Source organism: Chanos chanos, chromosome 10, assembly GCF_902362185.1.
Source record: "Chanos chanos chromosome 10, fChaCha1.1, whole genome shotgun sequence".
In the NCBI taxonomy this organism is placed as follows: domain Eukaryota; kingdom Metazoa; phylum Chordata; class Actinopteri; order Gonorynchiformes; family Chanidae; genus Chanos; species Chanos chanos.
This window is the reverse complement of record NC_044504.1, coordinates 24,578,403-24,597,289: the sequence shown is the minus strand read 5'-3', so window position 1 is coordinate 24,597,289 and position 18,887 is coordinate 24,578,403. Positions and strand designations below refer to the sequence as shown.

At 38.9% G+C, this 18,887-nt stretch overlaps 1 protein-coding gene across 1 annotated transcript; it reads right to left on the bottom strand.

The window, feature by feature from the left end:
• Positions 1–6,513: 6,513 nt before the first annotated feature.
• On the bottom strand, positions 6,514–13,402 carry LOC115822519 (coronin-1C-A-like). Its single transcript, XM_030786406.1, has 10 exons — positions 13,205–13,402; positions 11,868–11,990; positions 11,277–11,406; positions 9,691–9,872; positions 9,328–9,447; positions 8,813–8,917; positions 8,532–8,677; positions 8,090–8,147; positions 6,729–6,971; positions 6,514–6,633 (listed from the first exon to the last, which is right to left on the bottom strand). The coding sequence occupies exons 1-10, from the start codon at positions 13,400–13,402 to the stop codon at positions 6,514–6,516; spliced, it is 1,425 nt and encodes a 474-aa protein (XP_030642266.1).
• Positions 13,403–18,887: the final 5,485 nt, after the last annotated feature.

Sequence of the window (18,887 nt, the reverse complement as noted above, 5' to 3'; positions counted from 1 at the left end):
TTAAATGTAAGTCAGTATGGGGTAAGTCCCGTGAATGACTGCCTTTGTCAGATCGCTCTCTTTCTCCCTATGAAAGTGAAAGAGTGAACTGTGAAAACTGTTGACAGTTAGATGCATTGTTTGTGTGTCAACTTGTATGTCAGACATACTTCCTGATCTAGTATAAATGCACTGAAACAATAAAGCTGTGTTTAGTCCAGTTTGCATTCATCTGTTGTGTTATGATTTTGTGTTTATAGGTATAAAAATTTACATTTAGCCTTCCTGAGCTGTTAAGTCCGCAGAAAGACTTAAGAATTGAATTTACAGTAGTGCTTCTGTGGTGTCCCACCTCTTGATAAAATGAAAAGATCCATAGATGGATTTGTCACTTCTGTAAAGCTGCAGTTATTTATAGAGCATAAAACATTTAAAACTACCGTTATGGACATGCCGCAGCTGACAGTGATCCATCTAGCGAAATCCCCTAACCACACAGTACCAGAACAAAAATAAAAACCACAAATCTATTTTAAAGGGATAAGATGAGATTCATTTATTTGCCACGCAGGAAGTATACTTACATATGCACATATGACTATTAACAATACCATTTTCATAAATGTGTTTTAAATACATGTCTAACATACTGTGAAATGATTTCAGCTAAGGCACTTTGTGAGTATTTAGCCCCTCAGCACAGAGTAAACATCAAAAGCAAATCACAAAATTGGGTTTTTGGGGTTAGTGGTGTTAAAGCAGACAGAGCAGATTGTCATGAACACTGTTTTACGTATAAAAGAAAGACTGTACTCTCACATGGACACTGACACCGAGCAAGGAAATACTGTGTGATAATTTTACAGCATATTAATTGGTGTTGTTACTGAGTAATATATTACATACAGGCCAACATACAGGGAAAACTGCATTGTTTCCCTGTAAGTGAATGTCTGGGCTGATAAAGTACAAATGTGGTGAAGTGAAATATGATTCTGGGCAGTCTTGTGAAATACGAATCTACCGAACCCCCTCCCCCCGCAGTATGACTGATACGATCATCAGAATGACTAAATATATCAGGCTGGCAAAGTTAGTGTCAGAGTTCTGACTTGTCACTTATTAACAAATGTGGTGAAAGCTCCAAATCACCCACAGAGAAGATGTCAAAAAATTATTTTCACCTCTGCCACAGTGCACCAACATTACTGGACAAGTGGACCATCTCCTGATCCATGCACACTGAAGATAATCTGCTGCCTGATTTCATGGCTGCTCACTGAAAAGCCATAAGACAAGACTCTGACAATGCATGTGGGTGTTCAGAATCAGTATCTCCAGAAAGAAGGTGTCATTTAGGTCATTGCATGTCACGATGATAACATCATGATGTCAGGAATTAATTTGGGTCATTTTCAGGAAGGAAGCTATTGAGGGTAACATCATCTACCCCAGCGTTGTCAGCATCTTCATTTGGGATGAGAGCTCCATTACTTTTGGGGATTTTGGGTCTAGGGGTATGTCCACTTCCATCAGGGAGCAGAGCTGAGATGCACACCATTTCTGTCCCGTAATACGCTTGCTCTATCCTGTACCTGTGCTTCATGGTAGAGAGCTTGGTGCAGAGCACAATGGAACAAATGATGAAGATTGTGGCAACGCCAGCCAGAGAAGCAATGGCTATAAGACATTTTGAAACAAGATTGCTCCTCGATGAACACAGTGGAATGTTTTCTTCTGTCCGAGTCTTTTTGAATGAAACTGATGAGGTTACAGCAGATGTCTTAACAGTTCTCTGAGTTTGAGTCGCTCCTATGTGAATTCTGGTCACTAGGGATTTTGAGGACGTGTTGTTTAGTACAGGTGGTAGGGTAGAGACATTTGTGGCTGCTGAGATGGTAGAATTATGATCCCAGGATGGACTTTTAGAATCAAAGGCAGAGGACGATGCAGTTGTAACTAATTTTTGTTCAGAGGGTGAAACAGTTGGTGTAGTTGTTTGTGTGTGATGGGTTATCACTGAATTCACACTTGAGGTTTGAGAATCATTCAAATGCTCAGTATCTGCTGTGGTCACTGCAGTTGGTTTATCGGGAAGCTGGGTAGAATGAGGACTATAGCCATTTTCCTGAGAGTGTGTGTCATTGGCGAAATTAGTATTGTCATCATCTAAAGACAAGCTGTGTGAACTTTCATTGTTGGGTGGCTTTTCTGTGTTCATTCTGTGTTCGCTGGTTTGGCTTGGGAGCTGTGTTGCACCAGACAAGCTCTCTGTTTGATTTGCTGTAGTATTGTTCTCTGATTCATGGTTGACATAGAGACCAGAGGGTGTTACCTGGTCTGATGAAGTGGTGGAGTTCGGGAGCAATCCAATGGGTCCTCCAGAAGTTTCCTCTCCTAGTAATGCATGCTGTGCTGTTATTACAGCCAACAGCAGAACCAGTGGTTGCACTACTACTGAAACTGGCTTGTTTGTCCACAACATGGTGAGCACACTGAAATAAATAAAAGGATCTGGTAAAATAATTTTCGTTTGCCAAAACAAGGTAAGACTGGATCGCATAATATATAAACTAAGTTACATTCTGAAAAAATGAATTGTCTCGGGAAGTGAAAAGTTGTACGTGGTACTTCTGCAAGTGGGTTAAAATTTGATGGGACTGACAAACAATTAAGCTTTTCTGTAGAAGATTTCCCCCTAACAGCCTGGCAAGATTAAATGTATTATCCTGTGGGGATCAAAACATTTCTATTTTTTTATATCTTTTCTGGCCTCGGTTTTACATAAACCTGACTACTCTGGAGCAACCTAGACTCATGAATCTGATTTACCGAGTAACCAGTCCAGCTTATTGGGGAGCTGTTTTTACAGATTTAACCTATGTTTGTCAAGTCATAAATAACATGTCAGATATCATACAAATATCATGAACACACAATCAAAACATTTTGCTAATGCATGACTATAAAACGAACACAGCACATTTTACAAATATATCTAAGAAGATATGCTTTACAAGGGAAAAAAAAGAGAGACAGAAAGACAGGAAGAAAGAAAGACAGGAAGAGAGAGTTAAAGAAAGAAAGAAAGAAAGAAAGACAGGAAGCATGATTTTCAAATAGTTTGTTATAAATTGTTCTTTGTTTAGTTTTAGCATGAATTTGGATCCACTATGTTTTAGAAACTATAAATAGCACATCAATGGTCATAACATCATGTTCATTCTTAATATCTAGATAAACTTCATTGAGAAAGTGATTATAAAGTCAAATCTGGAAGTTGGAAAGAAATGTGGTTGTGATAGGAGTGAAGGAGTTCATTTTGACAACTATTCAGTATCATCTGATATCAGCTAAGAGATGTGAAACACACGTGGCCAAGGTGATAAAACGGCGTCTGAAAAAATTGTTATAACCCTGGGAAACACTTACAGAGCGTTCAAATAACAGATTTAAAGTGCAGGACAGAAACAAAGTAATCTGCTTTTTGAGGAATGTTACATTAAACCATAGTCTTGATAAACAAGGAGAAGTAAGATGACAGTTTGAGGAAGTTGCCGAGATGTGTGATTGTGACGTGTGGAAAGAGCTATGCCACTCTCAGCACGCTAACCTAACATCCCCGAAAACATTATGAGCTCTCAAACAACATTTGTTTCTATTTTGCATCTCACCATTCCTACTCAAACAAGCTAAGTTCCAACAGCTATTAAAATTTGCGATGCAAAGCCCAATCATGGCCTAAAACATGATGTAATATTGTGTTTTATGTCATTTTATCAAAACATACAAAGCTTAAAAAACCTTTAAATATTGGCATTGTATAATATTATCCATGTAAATACTGTATACTTTGAACAACTCAAGTAAGTGTTTAATTACTGAAGAAAATAAAGAACAAATACTAAAATTATAACAGTATTTGGAACCCCAAAAATGACCATCTGCCTTAGTGTGCCAAGTCTTACCTCTGTGGAGATGAGAGGTACCTAACATGAGATGTCCAAAAACAAAGAAGAGAAAACTCGAGTCTGTAATATGTGAGTGGAGGAGATAGAGCATCAGGCTGGCCAACGCACACTGCAGTTATGCTGCACCTGATACAGCAGAAACAGGAAATACATTTTTTTTGAAGCTCCAAGGAAGCCCTGACGCCTTCAATTTCGAAATAAGGTGTGACTTTCAGATAATCACTGCGCAAAATCTTTCTCTTTGCCTAAAAACTTTCCCTAAGCTCACTGGTTCAGCGCCACTCCCAAAACCATGAGCGGTTGGTCTGTGTTCTTGTTGTTCTTGGAGTCTCAGTTCTTGTTTACTACATGACAAATACCAAAGTCTGTGACAAAAGACAATAGAGGAGTGTGTTATCAGAGGTGAAACAAAAATGAAAAAAAAAAAAAAAAGGACAGTTAATTTTCACCAATGTTTGTGTGCAATGTACACTGAGTTTCTGACTTTTGTTAGTGACCAAAATGGAAATGTGGCAAGAGCTCAAAATTACCTCCAGAAAAACCACTTCCTGTGAGAATGAGTCAAGGGTCCACTTCCCTTCACCATTTCAAAAACGGTACGTCTGCCTTCAGCCCTTGATGAGTGTAAAATGAATACTAAAATAACGTTTATTGATCTTACCATCTTGTCATTTACCATCAGTACAGTGAATGAAGTGACATTTTACTAGACACCTGTTATAAATCCAATAATGGAACATGTACTGCAAACAGAGAACAACAATGCCAGTGTTTATCTTCACTTGTGTCGTTTTAAACATATCTAATCAGTTAGAACTGAGCTTTTCAGATGGAGATGAACAATTCCACCAAACTGTAATCTAGCCCTAATGTCTTTGCCAGCTTAAGTAAAGGGACAGCTGCCTGAACATTATTGAGTCACTCAGAACAAATCAACAAACTGCACTACTTCACTCTACAGATCAGTCAGTTCTAAAAGAAAACGAACAAATCACAAAAAGAGATGCAAGTCTAAACGCCTACAGCTGGTGTTTCATTTTGTCAGTGCACAAGTTACCAGTATGAAATGACAGAACATGGAAAAAACAACGTGACTGAAAAAATTCCATGCTGAAATTCACTGACTCACAGCTAGCTGAAGTGACGTTTATTTTATTCACTGTACAAGGGTAACTGGAGGCGCACAAGTGCAACAGGTCAAAACAGGAAAGTTCATTTCAACCATGTAACCACAGTAATGCACAGCAAACTATAAACGTCAATGTAATGTAACAACATTCATTTTTTTTATTATTTCCAGGTAGTGTGCCATCAATTATGAAACCAATGTATTCAGAGAACATTAAAAAAAAATCATATTGGCTAAAGAACATCTTAGGGCTACAGTGAGTACACGTACGTGGCACATGAGGGGAGATCCTACTGAGTCTCAAAGTAGATCGTCCAAGAAGAGCTTATAGGCAAGACAAGAGGAGAAGAGTGAGGGAATTTATCTGTGGGATGTAGATTTTTTCTTCTATTTCTTCTTTCTATTTTGTCTGGACTGAAATTAGGAATGCATGCATAGGACTGCCGCCTGGGATTTAATTAAAAAAAAAAAAAAGACAAATACTGAAATGAACTGACATCCCTCTCCAAAACTTCACCTGGAAACCAAAACCAGGTCCCACAGTCAGAGGCACCACCGCGGGGCATTTACGCACGAAATCTCAACCTTGGTTCAAATGGGCCAAAATATCAAAATGTTCACATTCTTGGGGATGTCTGAAAAGTGCAAAAGATAGGCGGTATGTATTGTACTAATCTGTAAAACCAGTCTGCTGCATTTCAACCTTTTTTTTTTAAACATTAATGCCTTTTTTGAATAGGTTTAATATATTTCACAGAACAACAGGTACTGGTGTAAAAACAAGCACAGATTGGTCTGAGGACATCTGATGTCATTCTGTTAACATTCTACACAGCCCAATTGGATTCAGACAACCTGTTAAATTTGAATCATTTCCCTGTTTAAATTTTGTGAAATAAAAAGAACTGGCCTTGTGCAAGCCATTCTATTGCACTTTGAACTATCCCTTTAACTACCATAACAACACATGACAGGAGAGACGAAGAGAGATGAAATGACATGAACTGCAAGGAGAGAGGTGCCTTCCATAGGACATTTTTTCAAATTTGTCTGCATCAAAGCAAATATGGCAAATACTGGCAATTTTACAGTCACAAAAAAAATAAATCAAACAAAAACAACTTAAATCAAATCTAAAATTTTTACCAGTTTAAAAACAAATACCCTCCACACTACACAGCCAAGTAAAATTTTGCACTGAAATGCAAAAGAAAAAAAAAAATCCTCCTGTTTGCTGAATGTTTAAAAGAGGCATGATTCCAAAAAAGACTCATTTTTGGAATGTTGCTTGTGAACACCAAGTGGAATGATGAGGCTAAAATGAACAATTTGGCAGTGACTGCCCCCCCCCCCCCCCAAACCCAGACCATGCTAGGCCCCCGCCAAAAATCTCCTTCTCCAAATGGATCTCAGGGACTGATCCCCAAAGGTGGCTCAGATTGCCACCTTAGAGACCTGCTCCTCCAGTTTGGTGATTCTCCTTTCCTGAAGAGTGACCAGGTCCCTGAGTGACTTCACCTCTCTCAGCAACTCCTCAAGCTTGGGTTCATTCTTCTACAGAAACAAAAGACAGGGACATTACAAACTATCCAAGAACTGATATAGCAGGTATCAGTGAACATAATGTAATGTGTGATTGAGAAACTCACTCTTGACTGCTGGGGAGACATAGGCTTTGGGGCAGGGGAGGTCTCCTCCACTTTCTTGGTCGGCTTGTTCTCCAGAACATTTTTCTTGACAACTTTGAGGTCACGGTTTTTGCCGGGGACGTAGCCGTGTTTGAGTGAGATGAGGATGGGCTCACCGTTTTTGCCCTCAAACCATTCTTCTGCCTCCAGAGCGTAATCTGGCCCAGCTGTGTCTGGATACAGGTCGTCCTGAAACAGATCCGACTGGGAAGCAGGAGGAGAGAAAGAAGAAGTGATGCGCCCATTACAGCCCTGTTTTCAGTTTCAGTCACATCCTATGAGTTCTCCATTTGAGACACTCCACCACACAAAAGTCCATGCTGAGGTAACTATTCTGCATTCAGAGTGAGCTGGAGTGAGGAGGAAATAATGTAGTTTGGATTTCTGCCGTTTGTAACTGAATTATTCGATTAACAAGAGCATTTGTAATGGAACTGCAGAAAACAAACTAGTCTCTTGGACAGTTTACAAGTTTTAGTTTTTACAAATGTGAATACATCCAATGTATAGCAGTAGTAGTAATTATGTAGAGTCAGAGAATGTAAACTTAACTTTTCAAAATGAATGCTTCACATTATTAACACATCAAATTTTTCAAAAATGTATCATTTTAATTCACATAAAACATGCTCCTTCTAAGAATAGGGCCTCAGAGGTTTACACTCAGACAATATAACTTCTTGTGCAGTATCAGATCTCATCTCACTAGTATCACAAACTGATCTTTTTGCTAATGTATGGCTATGCTGCAGTAAAAAAGTAATGTGGTCTGAAAACAGAAGCAAGTGTTTATTACTACAGCAAAGAATACTTGACTAGTTATTTACTAGAATAGTCCAATGGGGCATTTCTATTTGTATAATAATACTAACACACACAGCCACCGGGGATTAACTATCAACACTATCTAATGACACAGTCACCTAAAAAAATGGAAAAACTGAGAAATATAAACTTATAGACTGAAATATAAACTGAAAGGTAAACTTCTGTACTTTATTTCAATCCCATCAGTTCACATGTTAATCTGTTTAGGACTCCCTAAAATAATATCAAAGGCTGTTGCCCTACAGTGGATGTACCTAAATATTTAAGGCTGAGGTTTACAGTTGTTTTTCTAACCAGACAGGCTGTTTTTTCCATGGGTGTGGCTAATCCTGTTCATGGTGTGGTTTATAGCTGAGGTTTTTTTTTTGTTGTTTTCTGAGAGTGGTTAATACATATCATGGTTTATGATCAAGTTTTTCTCTGGTTGTTATTTAATGCTTGTGGTTAACAGAGGATGTGATTCACAGTTGAAAAATAACAAAAATCAGGGGTACCTTTCTTGGCACAGTCATAATGATGGGCTCACATTTTCTTTCATGAAGCTTGTAAAACCTGAAAAAATGAACAGTACAGAGATGAGGCTCCTTGAAATATTTAACCATTAATAACAAATGAGGAGATCAATATTAAAAACATGTTAAGAATATTTCAATATTCAGTATAAGAAAGCATAATAAAGTAAGAAATATACATTTATAAGCATTTGCTTATCAATGTAAAACAGTGAGAACACCCCCTAGTGGACAGAAAAATGTCAGACAGCAGTAGAACCACTGTCTTTGTTACAGCTTTGAGAATAAAGCAGATATTGAATTTTATGCATCATATTTAAGCTAATCCTTATGAATGCAAAACACTTTTTTAAACAAGATCAGTGGGTTATAGTTTCTACAGCATGACCAGTGACTGTTTCATCTGCACAGTAGGCCTGCACACCTGGCAATCTCACACTTGTTGACATCCAGTCCCCGTTTGGGCATGAATCCCATGCCTCGCTGTGGCTCCTTACTGGAGAAAGTGTTCAGGTAGTGCACATACGGCGGCTCATCTGTGATCTCAAAGTAGCGGATGCTGCTGTCACCCTGGTTACGTAGCGAAAACACTTACATTAAAGCCAAATAATACTTGTTAAGAGCATTCTCTAAGTCTCCACTGAGTGTGTTTAGAGCCCTGGAACATCACTGCAGCAAGCACTGTATATGTGATAGAAGACCAACCTTTCCACACAGGTAGACGATGTTAGTGTCAGGGTCATAGAAGGGAAGCAGCACTCCATTGCTGGTGTCCATCTCGTGCACAGAAATCGGCTCATCCATGTTTTTCTGTGAATAAAACATCTGCTTAGCCTTCTAGGATTTACCTGGGGATGAATTCAAGACTGTATGGGCTACAGTTATAAAAACAGGCACTAAGCTCTGTATCAGCAGTGTCAGAATCCAGCCAAACACACCTGTTTACTAGGTAAAAATCAGTATGTATTATGAGGTTAAAAACAGAAAGCAGCAGGACCTAGGGCCCTCCAGGACTGGATTCTGTCATCCCTGATTTATACTGTGTGTTCAAAGTATGCACAGCGTTTGAATGCAGTGTTAGTGACTTTTTTTTATTATAAAGGCTGGTGAAAGTCCTGACTCTTCTTCAGATATGAAGGAAGGAAAGTAGAAATGAAGGAGAACAAAAAGGAAAGAAAGAAGAGAAAGAAGGAAAAAAAAAAAGTCTATGCATATCATACCGGGTTCCAGAGAGCTAGCTGTCTCTCACTCATTCGGCTGAAGCCTGTGGTGAAGATGTTTCCATCTGCTAAGAAAATGGCTCTCATGGGTCGAGCTCCCTCATGAGCCTTGTCCTTTTCCTGCAGACACCACAGATACAGTAGACGGTTATTTGGATAAAGCAATGGCAAAGGGGTCACCTCACTAATTCTACATTATAAAACGTTCTCAGATGTCTTAGATACTGCAGCTAACAAGGCATACTTCATTTGTTTGGGCCCTGTCTTTTGAAGTTATCACTATAAGTAGTCTTTCTTGGGGCGAGAGGGTACAAGGTCATGACTTAAGACACTGAAGATCAAACCGTCACACAGCAAACTCACGGCGATGATCTGCTCCTTTCGTGGGTCGATCACACGCACTTTCTTATCCTTGCAGGCTGTGCAGATCAGACTGCCGTTGCGGCTCCAGCATACGCTGAAGATAACATCAGGGTGCATGTCCTCCAGGTTAATGAGAGCTTCGCCAGTACCAACGTTCCAGATGATGATCAGGTTATCGCAGCCTGAAGCAGGGTAGACAAAGTTCAAGCACTAAACATCCACAAAATATATGCGTTTGAATATCCAACCATTAATTTCTCGCAAAAATACATATTTTTCTGTCTCTGACAAAAGATGTCCAAACAAAAGAGCGCCTAGTCATAAAATGGACAGCTTGGCGATAACATTTTTTAATCTGAGGAAAATTGGACTTTTCGATTAGAATTCGACTACACTAAAGGCCAGGTTTACGAAAGGTGTGCTGGCATTTTAATGCAACTAAAGCTGTGAGTGCGAGTAAAAAATCACGGGAGCTAATTTATGAGGAGCGCACACAGAGGACTTCTCATTGTAAACTGGTGACTTGCCCAGGTTGTGGACTTAAGCGATAGTACCCAAATGAATACGCAGTTTGGAGAGCTCCTGTGGCAGCGTCAACTGCTGTGGGAATGAACCACAAAACAGGGGTTGGAGGGCGAGAGTCACAAAAACAGATGAACTCGCTCATTTGAAGTGATTTAAAAAGCCTGGCCATTATTCTTAAAGGAGTCATTTTTTGGACTATTTAACACACTGGAAAGGGGGGTGTAAACTTGCTCTTACCACACAAAAACCACAGTCACTACAGTCGGAATATGTCACAATAACTGAAGAGCACAACACAAAGGGAAGAGAACGCAAACCATGTGTTTGAGGGGGTTTTTTTTGTTTTTGTTTTTTTAGCTCCGAGAGGTAATATTAATATCATATCAACCCACACTGTGAGCCAAGTGTGGGTTGGATATCATCCAAATTTGAAGTTAGTTAGACAGGTCATGCACAAAGAGAGCAGTTCAGAGCAGCAAAATGCCAAATTACAACAGCCAGCACCTCAAGAGTGTAATGATAAAGTGCCAGACCAGATTTAGCTTAAAATATTTGCTCTAGTCATTTTAAAGCTTTGAGACAAATTATAGAAGTAGCCATGTGATGCAAGATTAAAACTATTATTACTGTTGCTGTGTGAACCTATCAGCTTGGGGATAGGATTCCACTTTCCACTTAAGTGGATTCACCCCGCACTGTTTGATCAAGTGTGCACTGATTGGAATCAAAATACCACAGCAAATCTATTACAAGGTGTGCCAGTTATCGAACTGTTTGTAGCTGTTACCAATTGTCACGTCACCCTTTATGGATCATCACCAAATAGGAAACCGTTTGCTAATGCATTTTATTTTTCTGCACAAGCAAATTAGTTTCCATTATTGATGTTCTTAGTGAATCCGGCCTTCCCCGATCACTTTATACCCTATAATCACTTACTGTAGCATTACGTTATGCTCAGTACTTTCCACACTCTTAACATCAATTCAATTTAAAGAGCTTCTTCTCAATACTGATTAAATTGACATTGACTCTGAAATAGTCTAGCAGATGCTACTTACCTGCACTGAGAAGAACATTGCGGGCAGTTGGATGCCATGTTACAATGCCAACCCTCTTAGAATGACCCTCCAACACAACGACAGGCTCAGAGAGAGGGGAGGTCAACCCATTTTCAGGGATCTGCCACACCTGACAAACAAAAGCACAGGGTAGTACAGACAGTCATGAATACACAGACACAAGTCAGAGTGTTCTGGTGTGTGTCTAGATGTGCATTATGTAGTCTGTAGTAGTGGAAGCACTACACATTTTAGAAGCCACTTTAGTAAACTTTGGCACTACCATCAATCCTTAATAACTCCAGTTTGTACAGGGTATTAAACCCTACTGGAGCACCGTCAGAAACATACAGTAGTAGTTCACACATGACAAACCCCGTGGCATTAGATCCAATGTATTCCAGTGACAGTGAAGATCTCCCTCATACATTTGTTTCTATATAAAAGCCCTACAAGACAGAGAACCGCATATAAACCTGCTACATCATATAGCTCAATATCTACGTGCTAAAAATTCACAGACTCACATATGTGATTAAATCCAAACCCCATGCATACACTAATTTATGTATGAGACTGAACCAAGCATACCATGACTGTGCAGTCTTCGGATCCACTGGCGATTACATGATCGTTGTGTGGGCACCAGTCAATGTCCAGTACTGGGCCAGTGTGACCACACACTGTTGGATAGGCCTTGTCAATGCGACCAGTCTGGAAACAGAAAGAATCACACAGGTCAGTGGATGAGTATACAGTGTACAATCCAAATAAAGTCAGTAACAGTCAGTCAATGGTCTGTTACACAAAGGATTTATTTTACATCCTTCATAGGACAGGGATATGACTATGTGACTTCAGGCTTAAACTGATCTGATTCCACAGAAAGTGTATCATACAAAAGCAGTCACTCTCTCTGTCACCAAGCTTAGTACAGCCTGAACGGGTGTAACAAGAACTAGGACCTGTCTTTGTCTCTTGAGTAACATCATACTTTTAAGAGTCCAACACTCAATTTTACTTGAATGCAAAAGAATTTATTGAGGACAATCTTGTATTTAAGATTAAGTCTGATTTCACCGTTCTACTCTGTGTTGTCTCAGTTCCTTTAGCTATACATTTTTAAAATCATCAGTCAGTATATTATTTTATGTTTGGGTATGCCATATTTCATTTTATTTTGCAAATAACCTATTTTACTCACCTCGGGACTTCTGCTATGATTGAAAAAACAACCAGCAAACTATATCTTTTGCATATATATAAATATGCATGGTACTTAAAACTCATAGATTCTACTGGCAGACAAAATATTAATAAATACAGAGGTGCTTTTAAGCATGTTTCACAATCTAATCAGCATGTATGGACAATTCACGCATCATGATCCTTTGTATTACTGTCTAACCTACTCTGAACAGAGCTTCACTTCAGAGACAAATAGCTTGACACTAGATAGCCACATAGCACAAATCAATGCTGTGTAATTTTAGATGTTACGCAGACCTTTCTTTAGTTTCACTAAGTCCTTACGCAATACGTATCACAGAAATTCTTACATACATATATATATGTGTGTTTGTGTGTGTGTGTGTATATATATATATATATATATATATATATATATATACTCGATTTGCTTGTTTAATCAGAAGATCAGAAGAGTAATATTCTAATACCGTTTGATCTAGAGCCTGCACACTGATCATATATGTATACAAACATATCACACCAACATGATATGGAGCATCATCTTAAGCACCACTCTGTGTGAGGACTGTTCCATTAAAATCCAAAACGTGCTTGTGCTTCAGATTAAATCCACTTTGTTCAGTGGAGGTGGAGGCCAAAAACATCTTTACTTCTCTTTCTGGACTAATGTACAGTTTCAAAATAACTGCACCATGACTCTAAGGGGAACCTGTTACCTTATGCAAAGGCAGAACGAGGAAGGCTCCTCCCCCACTGGCTTCGACGATTATGGCCACAAATTTGGGGTTGACAGCGCAGAAGGCACTATCCCAGGTGACACGTGACACCCGAATGTCATCGTAACACTGATCGTTCTTCACCGCTTGCCCGAAGACGTGACGGAACTTACTCTGTCGCACCACTCGCCTGATCATTTCTGCGAATACACAGGGAAGGGAGGAGAAGAGATGAAAGATAGCATTGAGCTAAAGGTAGCAGGTAGGCGTGAAGGCATGAAGTAGCAGTATTTGGCAGGAACATGCTGCTTTGTGGTTACAGTACAAGCTGCACCATGTCTTGCTGGGCACGCGGAATGACTGTTGGTGATGCAATGAAAAAGATGTAGTATACATGTATAACTCATCAGAAAGACATGTGCACACAGAACAGCTACAGCTGGTGACAACAACAAGCCCCCGCCTTAAAATCTCTCACCCTAGTCTTAATATTTTTATTGCAGCTCCAACCCTGCTGATCCAACTTCGTACTCCAAAATAAAGCTCTTCATTCGTTAATAGATGTTTCATTATTGAGCTGAATCAATGTTGTGTTGCCTACGTGGTTGCCCAGAACCTTTCTAGTCTTTTCTCCATAGTACCTCACTGTGGGACGGACAGCTGAAGAAAGAAAGAATGTTTTTTTCTCTATAAAAATTTAGCTAGATCAGACCAGAGTTCAGTGCACTGCAGTTATCTTTTGGCAGCATCAAAGTTCTACCAGTGTTGCAGAACTAGCATTACAGTTGCAGCGATAAATGTTAGTTATCTACAACAGAAGTGAAAACCTGTATCCACTATATCGGTGTTGTACAACTGCAGCATTGCATGAAATACTCACACATCACAAATTCAGTTTGGCTTTTTCTAGTAGCAAAACTGGAAAGGTGTCTACAAAGCAGATGAACATAGTAAAGGAAGCCCCACAGCATAGAGGACCCAGAGCATATAATTTTTCCAGAAACAATGAAAAATAAAAGGTCATTTTACATTAAAACCTACGTCCCATAACTCGTCAAATAGCTAGGCATCAATGTTAGACTGGTTTGCGCACTGATTTCTTCCAATATTTAAATGATGCTACTAATGTGTGAAAGGCAATAACAACTGATTATTGTGTCAACTGACCTTTCATGGGCAGAACATAATCAATGAGCTGTAAATACACATTATTAGTGCAGTGCTAAGCCATGCACACTGCCAGCAGTATGTCATGTCAACCAAACTGGGACCAGTGATCAGTTCTATTGAGCGGGCAGTGAATGGCCCGGTTTGGCTTTGATTACAGCTGATAAACACTTGCAGCTGATAACCATACATAACCATTCTTTAATGATCTTACTGCTAGAGCTGACCAGATGAAAAAATATTTATCCCTCGACGTTTATGATCAACGATTAAATGTCTAAAAATTAAACAAAGATGATTTCTGGCGCAATGCATTTGCTTGGATGCATCATTTATTCACGAGAGGAGCCGCTCTTAATTAAATAGTTTAGATCATTATATCATGAGTATTCTACTGGAATGCAAACGCGGGATTGAACTAAATTCTCATGAAAGGTGTCTAAATAAATAAATAAATTTATTCCCCTAAAAATCGAGTTGTTCTTCACAATAGCCAGATGGCGAGCTAACGCTAAATCCTTTATCAATTGGAAACCACGAAGCGAGCTACGCTGGCTAAAGATAACTTTGGGACAAAAAGTCAAAAATTTAAAAACATTACGATTATACCATAAATACGTTGAGTAAAAAGTTTGGCAGATGTGGGCGGATTAACGTTTAACCACACCAGCCGGTTAAAAAGCCAATTTCAGATTTGTGTGGTTGGCTATCTTTTGCTATTCAAATAGAATATCCAAGAAGAATTTACGGTAAACAAGCAATTAGGCCATCTAAGCATATAGGCTCATACTGATTTCTAAAGACAATCTGAATGAAAATGTCCATGGATAGAGTTAGGGTTATCTTTGTTCATACTGATGTGACTGATAGCTGGTTGGACATTTTCATTCCTGAGCTAGCCCTGATGCTGAGGAGGTGGTAACTGTTACATGGGATCATATTAACTTAACTGTCTTCATTTCATTGTGCATCGCTCTCGTGCAAGTTTGGATGATTCAATGTCTTATCTGTGCACGTATATGCAAAACAACATACAATGATTAATTGTAAGTGAGCAAAAAAATCCTGATGCTCTTGGGCCGATATGGAACACCGCGCTTCTGCTCCATGTCAAAATGCTAACGTGCTAACATTAGCTAGAATAAAGCACACAACTGAAAAACATATATGAAATAAGAGCTGCAGTTCAGACATGTACACGATATGAATTACTTCCTACCTCATATATCAATGCAAAATATCTCCAAAAGGACCGAATTACTGATCAGAAAACATTCAACTGGGAGAACAGTCCTCCTTATTTTCCAGTCCTCCAATCGACACCCGCGCTGCAGTGCCTGCTTGGGTTTGGATATCCTCTCCCTCTTTCAATGAGCGCAGCAACGCCCTGTCCCCCCTTTCTACCCTCCTCCTCCGTACAAGATATGATTTAATTCCAACATCAAGAACATTTTAGCAAACAACATATTTTACTTCTCTTCAACCACTGTTTTGGTAACACTCACTGTGTTAAAATGGAATTTAGATAAAAATGGAGACCTCCGGAGATAATAATTATTTGACAGGATTTTGGAAAACAGAATGCCTGCCACCACTTCTAGAAACGAAGCACTAGTTCTTCAAACCGCAAACAGTTATACACCCCAAGTTCTTTCATAAAGGTAATATATTCACTACAAAAGATATTAGAATTTGGTCAGCCTCATAAAACACATTTCTACCCATCCACCCATCCAAAACGCTTGTTCTCAGAGGCCGGTTTAACGGAATATGTATGTATGTATGTATGTATGTATCTATCTATGGATAGCCATTCAAAACGTTCTGTCGTGTGAATTTAGATGGAAAAGAATAGTGCATATTTGTTGTATTTAAAAACTTTCATATTTTAACAAATTAATTTGATTAATTTTTAATCGAGTTCTTACCCCATTCAGGAAACTAATATTCAAGTGTCCTGTTTATCAAGCTTGACAAGATGCACATACCGCTTATTGGCCTGTACAATCCATAACACACACACATACACACACATACAAGGGTGAACTTATGTATAATATGCACAGCCTTCAACTGTATGCAGCTCCAGTTAATTTTTTTAGGCTGACGAAGATAGAAAGAGATAGAAAAGGATCATTTTCCTAGTTTGAATCTTACTTTTGGAACAGGGTACAAGGTGCAATTTTACGGAGGTGTTGGCCATAAAACATTAGTAATAGAACAGTGAATAGTAACAAAAAGGAAATGTAATTAATGCATATAATTTGTAGTTATTATGTATAAAACGGTCATCCATAAATTATTTAATCACATGGCTTGTCATAAAGCATATTTTAAGACTGTATAGGTTCTGAACAATAGGGGGCACAATCATAGCGCTAAATAAATATATAATTAATTCATTCAATACATTTTAGTTCACTTTGCTCTTTTCAGCACTAAGAAACTGTGCATATGACAAATATGAAGTACAATATAAATTATTAAAACAATTTTCATGTGAGAGGATATGAATCTGTTTTAATATATATATATACGTGTGTGTGTGTGTATGTGTGTGTATATATGTATGTATATATGTATATGTATGTATATATATATGTATATATCTTTGGGAACATTCTCAGTCCTTATTTGTTTATTACTGTTTTATGAACATATACAAAATGATTTACTACCTCAGCTTGGTACACTGTTCTGTTATCCCACACATACATATTATATGGTGTGCTTTCACTTTTCCCAGCATCTTATAGGATTGTCATTCCATAAATTACATTCATTCCTACTATTGCTGTAGACTAAATCTAAATCTAAATCTGAAGTAGATCACTACACATACTAAGAAAAACAGACAGGAAGTGGAGAAAGGGATAAAAAGAAATGTATGAAGGCACTAATGTTTCAGCGCTTCATAGAACCAATATTCCAAACTCTGTTCATGCACTGTACTATTGAGTTTGATCTTCACAGTAAAAACAAAAACATTTCAGTTTGAGGACATCCTTAAAACACCAGTGATATTGCTGAACTATCCTGACCCCATTGCCTTTGATTTCAAAAGATAACTTTTTTCCCCCTTTTTAAATTGCTTCACCAAGCTTCCCTGATGAACTGGGAAGAAGAGCTCAAACTTCTCTTACCTGTCTTAGGTGAGGATCTCTTCTCCACTGGAGAACTTGCAGACTTCTGTACATCAAACACTTTCTTCATTTGTGACATTTTTGGGTTCTGGGGTCCAAATGTCTTGTCCAGTTTTTCCTGTAACGTGTCCAACCTGTGTTGGTGTATTATTTTTTCTTGTCTTTGAGTCGTCTCCTTGATGAGTTTAGAAACAGGCTTGTAACAAGACAGACCACTGTCATCTAGGGAATAATGTTCCCTGGATGTAATCCGACTGATCCTATCGCTCTCTCTGTCTGGCAAGAATTCAGGTACCATCTTATTGTCAGTGTATCTGTCTGGTCCAGAGTCTTTCAAAGGACAGGGTTTGCTTGCTAAGACCAACTCTGTTTTTCCCCTGTCTGTCTGAATGAAAGGATTTTTTGGCTTTTTAGGCACAGGTGGTGGTGGGCCTTTTATTTTTGTTGTTTTTTCTTGCAAGGGTTCATTCTGAGATATGTCATCACTTCTCTGTTCCCTCTCAAGGGGATTGTCAGCTATTTGTGCCAATAAATAAAGATCGGGTTCATCTTGATCTGGTCCTATTTGACCATCCACTTCAGGGTCAGTATCCTCTAAAATGTATATATAAGGTCGCAATACTGGGGTTCTTCTGCTGTATGACAACATATCCAAATCATATGGTCCACTGTAAAAATCATCTGTAACACGTTCTGGTGATGCCTCTCTCCTTCCCATTTTTATGTTTTGCAGAAGCAGGTCAGTATATCTGCAGGATCTGTTGTCTCCTGAGTGTGAAGCAGATATCTTGGCATCTTCTTTCTTACGAAATGGATTTTTAGGCTTTTTTGGAACAGGTGGAGGTGGTCCTTTGACACATTTCTCTTTTGGAGGATCCTCAACCCTGAGCTCAGAGGTAGCTGTCTTGTTCTCAGAGTGTGAGAGGCTCTCTGTAACAGCATGAATATGGGGTGAGGTTGTGACCAGAGCTGTGAAACTAAGGGTTTCATTCTCCTGTTCCATGGGGGATTTCCACTCTTTTCTGTGCATATCCTCATTCTGGATGGAAAGAGAGTCAGTCGCATTGTTTGGCTCTGACAAACTGCTTATTACAACTTCTGACATTGATACCTTGACTTTGGTCTCTTGTCTATCTGATGACACCTCTGCTTTGGTTTGTTCTAAAGCTTGGTCATGAGGATCAAAATAGGTTTGACCTATTTGTCCATCTTGGTCATAAGAAATGACCTCAGTGGCTTCTGTGAGCTCATTGCACTCTGCTGTTCTCAGTGGCTGCTTCCTACATCTACCCAAACTTTTATTTTGGTCGGCAAACACACTGCAGTTGGATGGAGTCTGCAGTGAATCACCTGAAGAGTGGTGATCAGATATT

Excerpts from the sequence above, each read along its gene's own strand:
- LOC115822519 (XM_030786406.1), bottom strand. The coding sequence starts at position 13,402 with ATGATCAGGCGAGTGGTGCGACAGAGTAAGTTCCGTCACGTCTTCGGG. Across the intron at positions 8,918-9,327 it reads AGCTAGCTCTCTGGAACCCG|AAAAACATGGATGAGCCGAT; the intron begins GTATGATATGCA and ends TTTTATTCACAG. Across the intron at positions 6,634-6,728 it reads TGTCTCCCCAGCAGTCAAGA|AAGAATGAACCCAAGCTTGA; the intron begins GTGAGTTTCTCA and ends TTGTTTCTGTAG.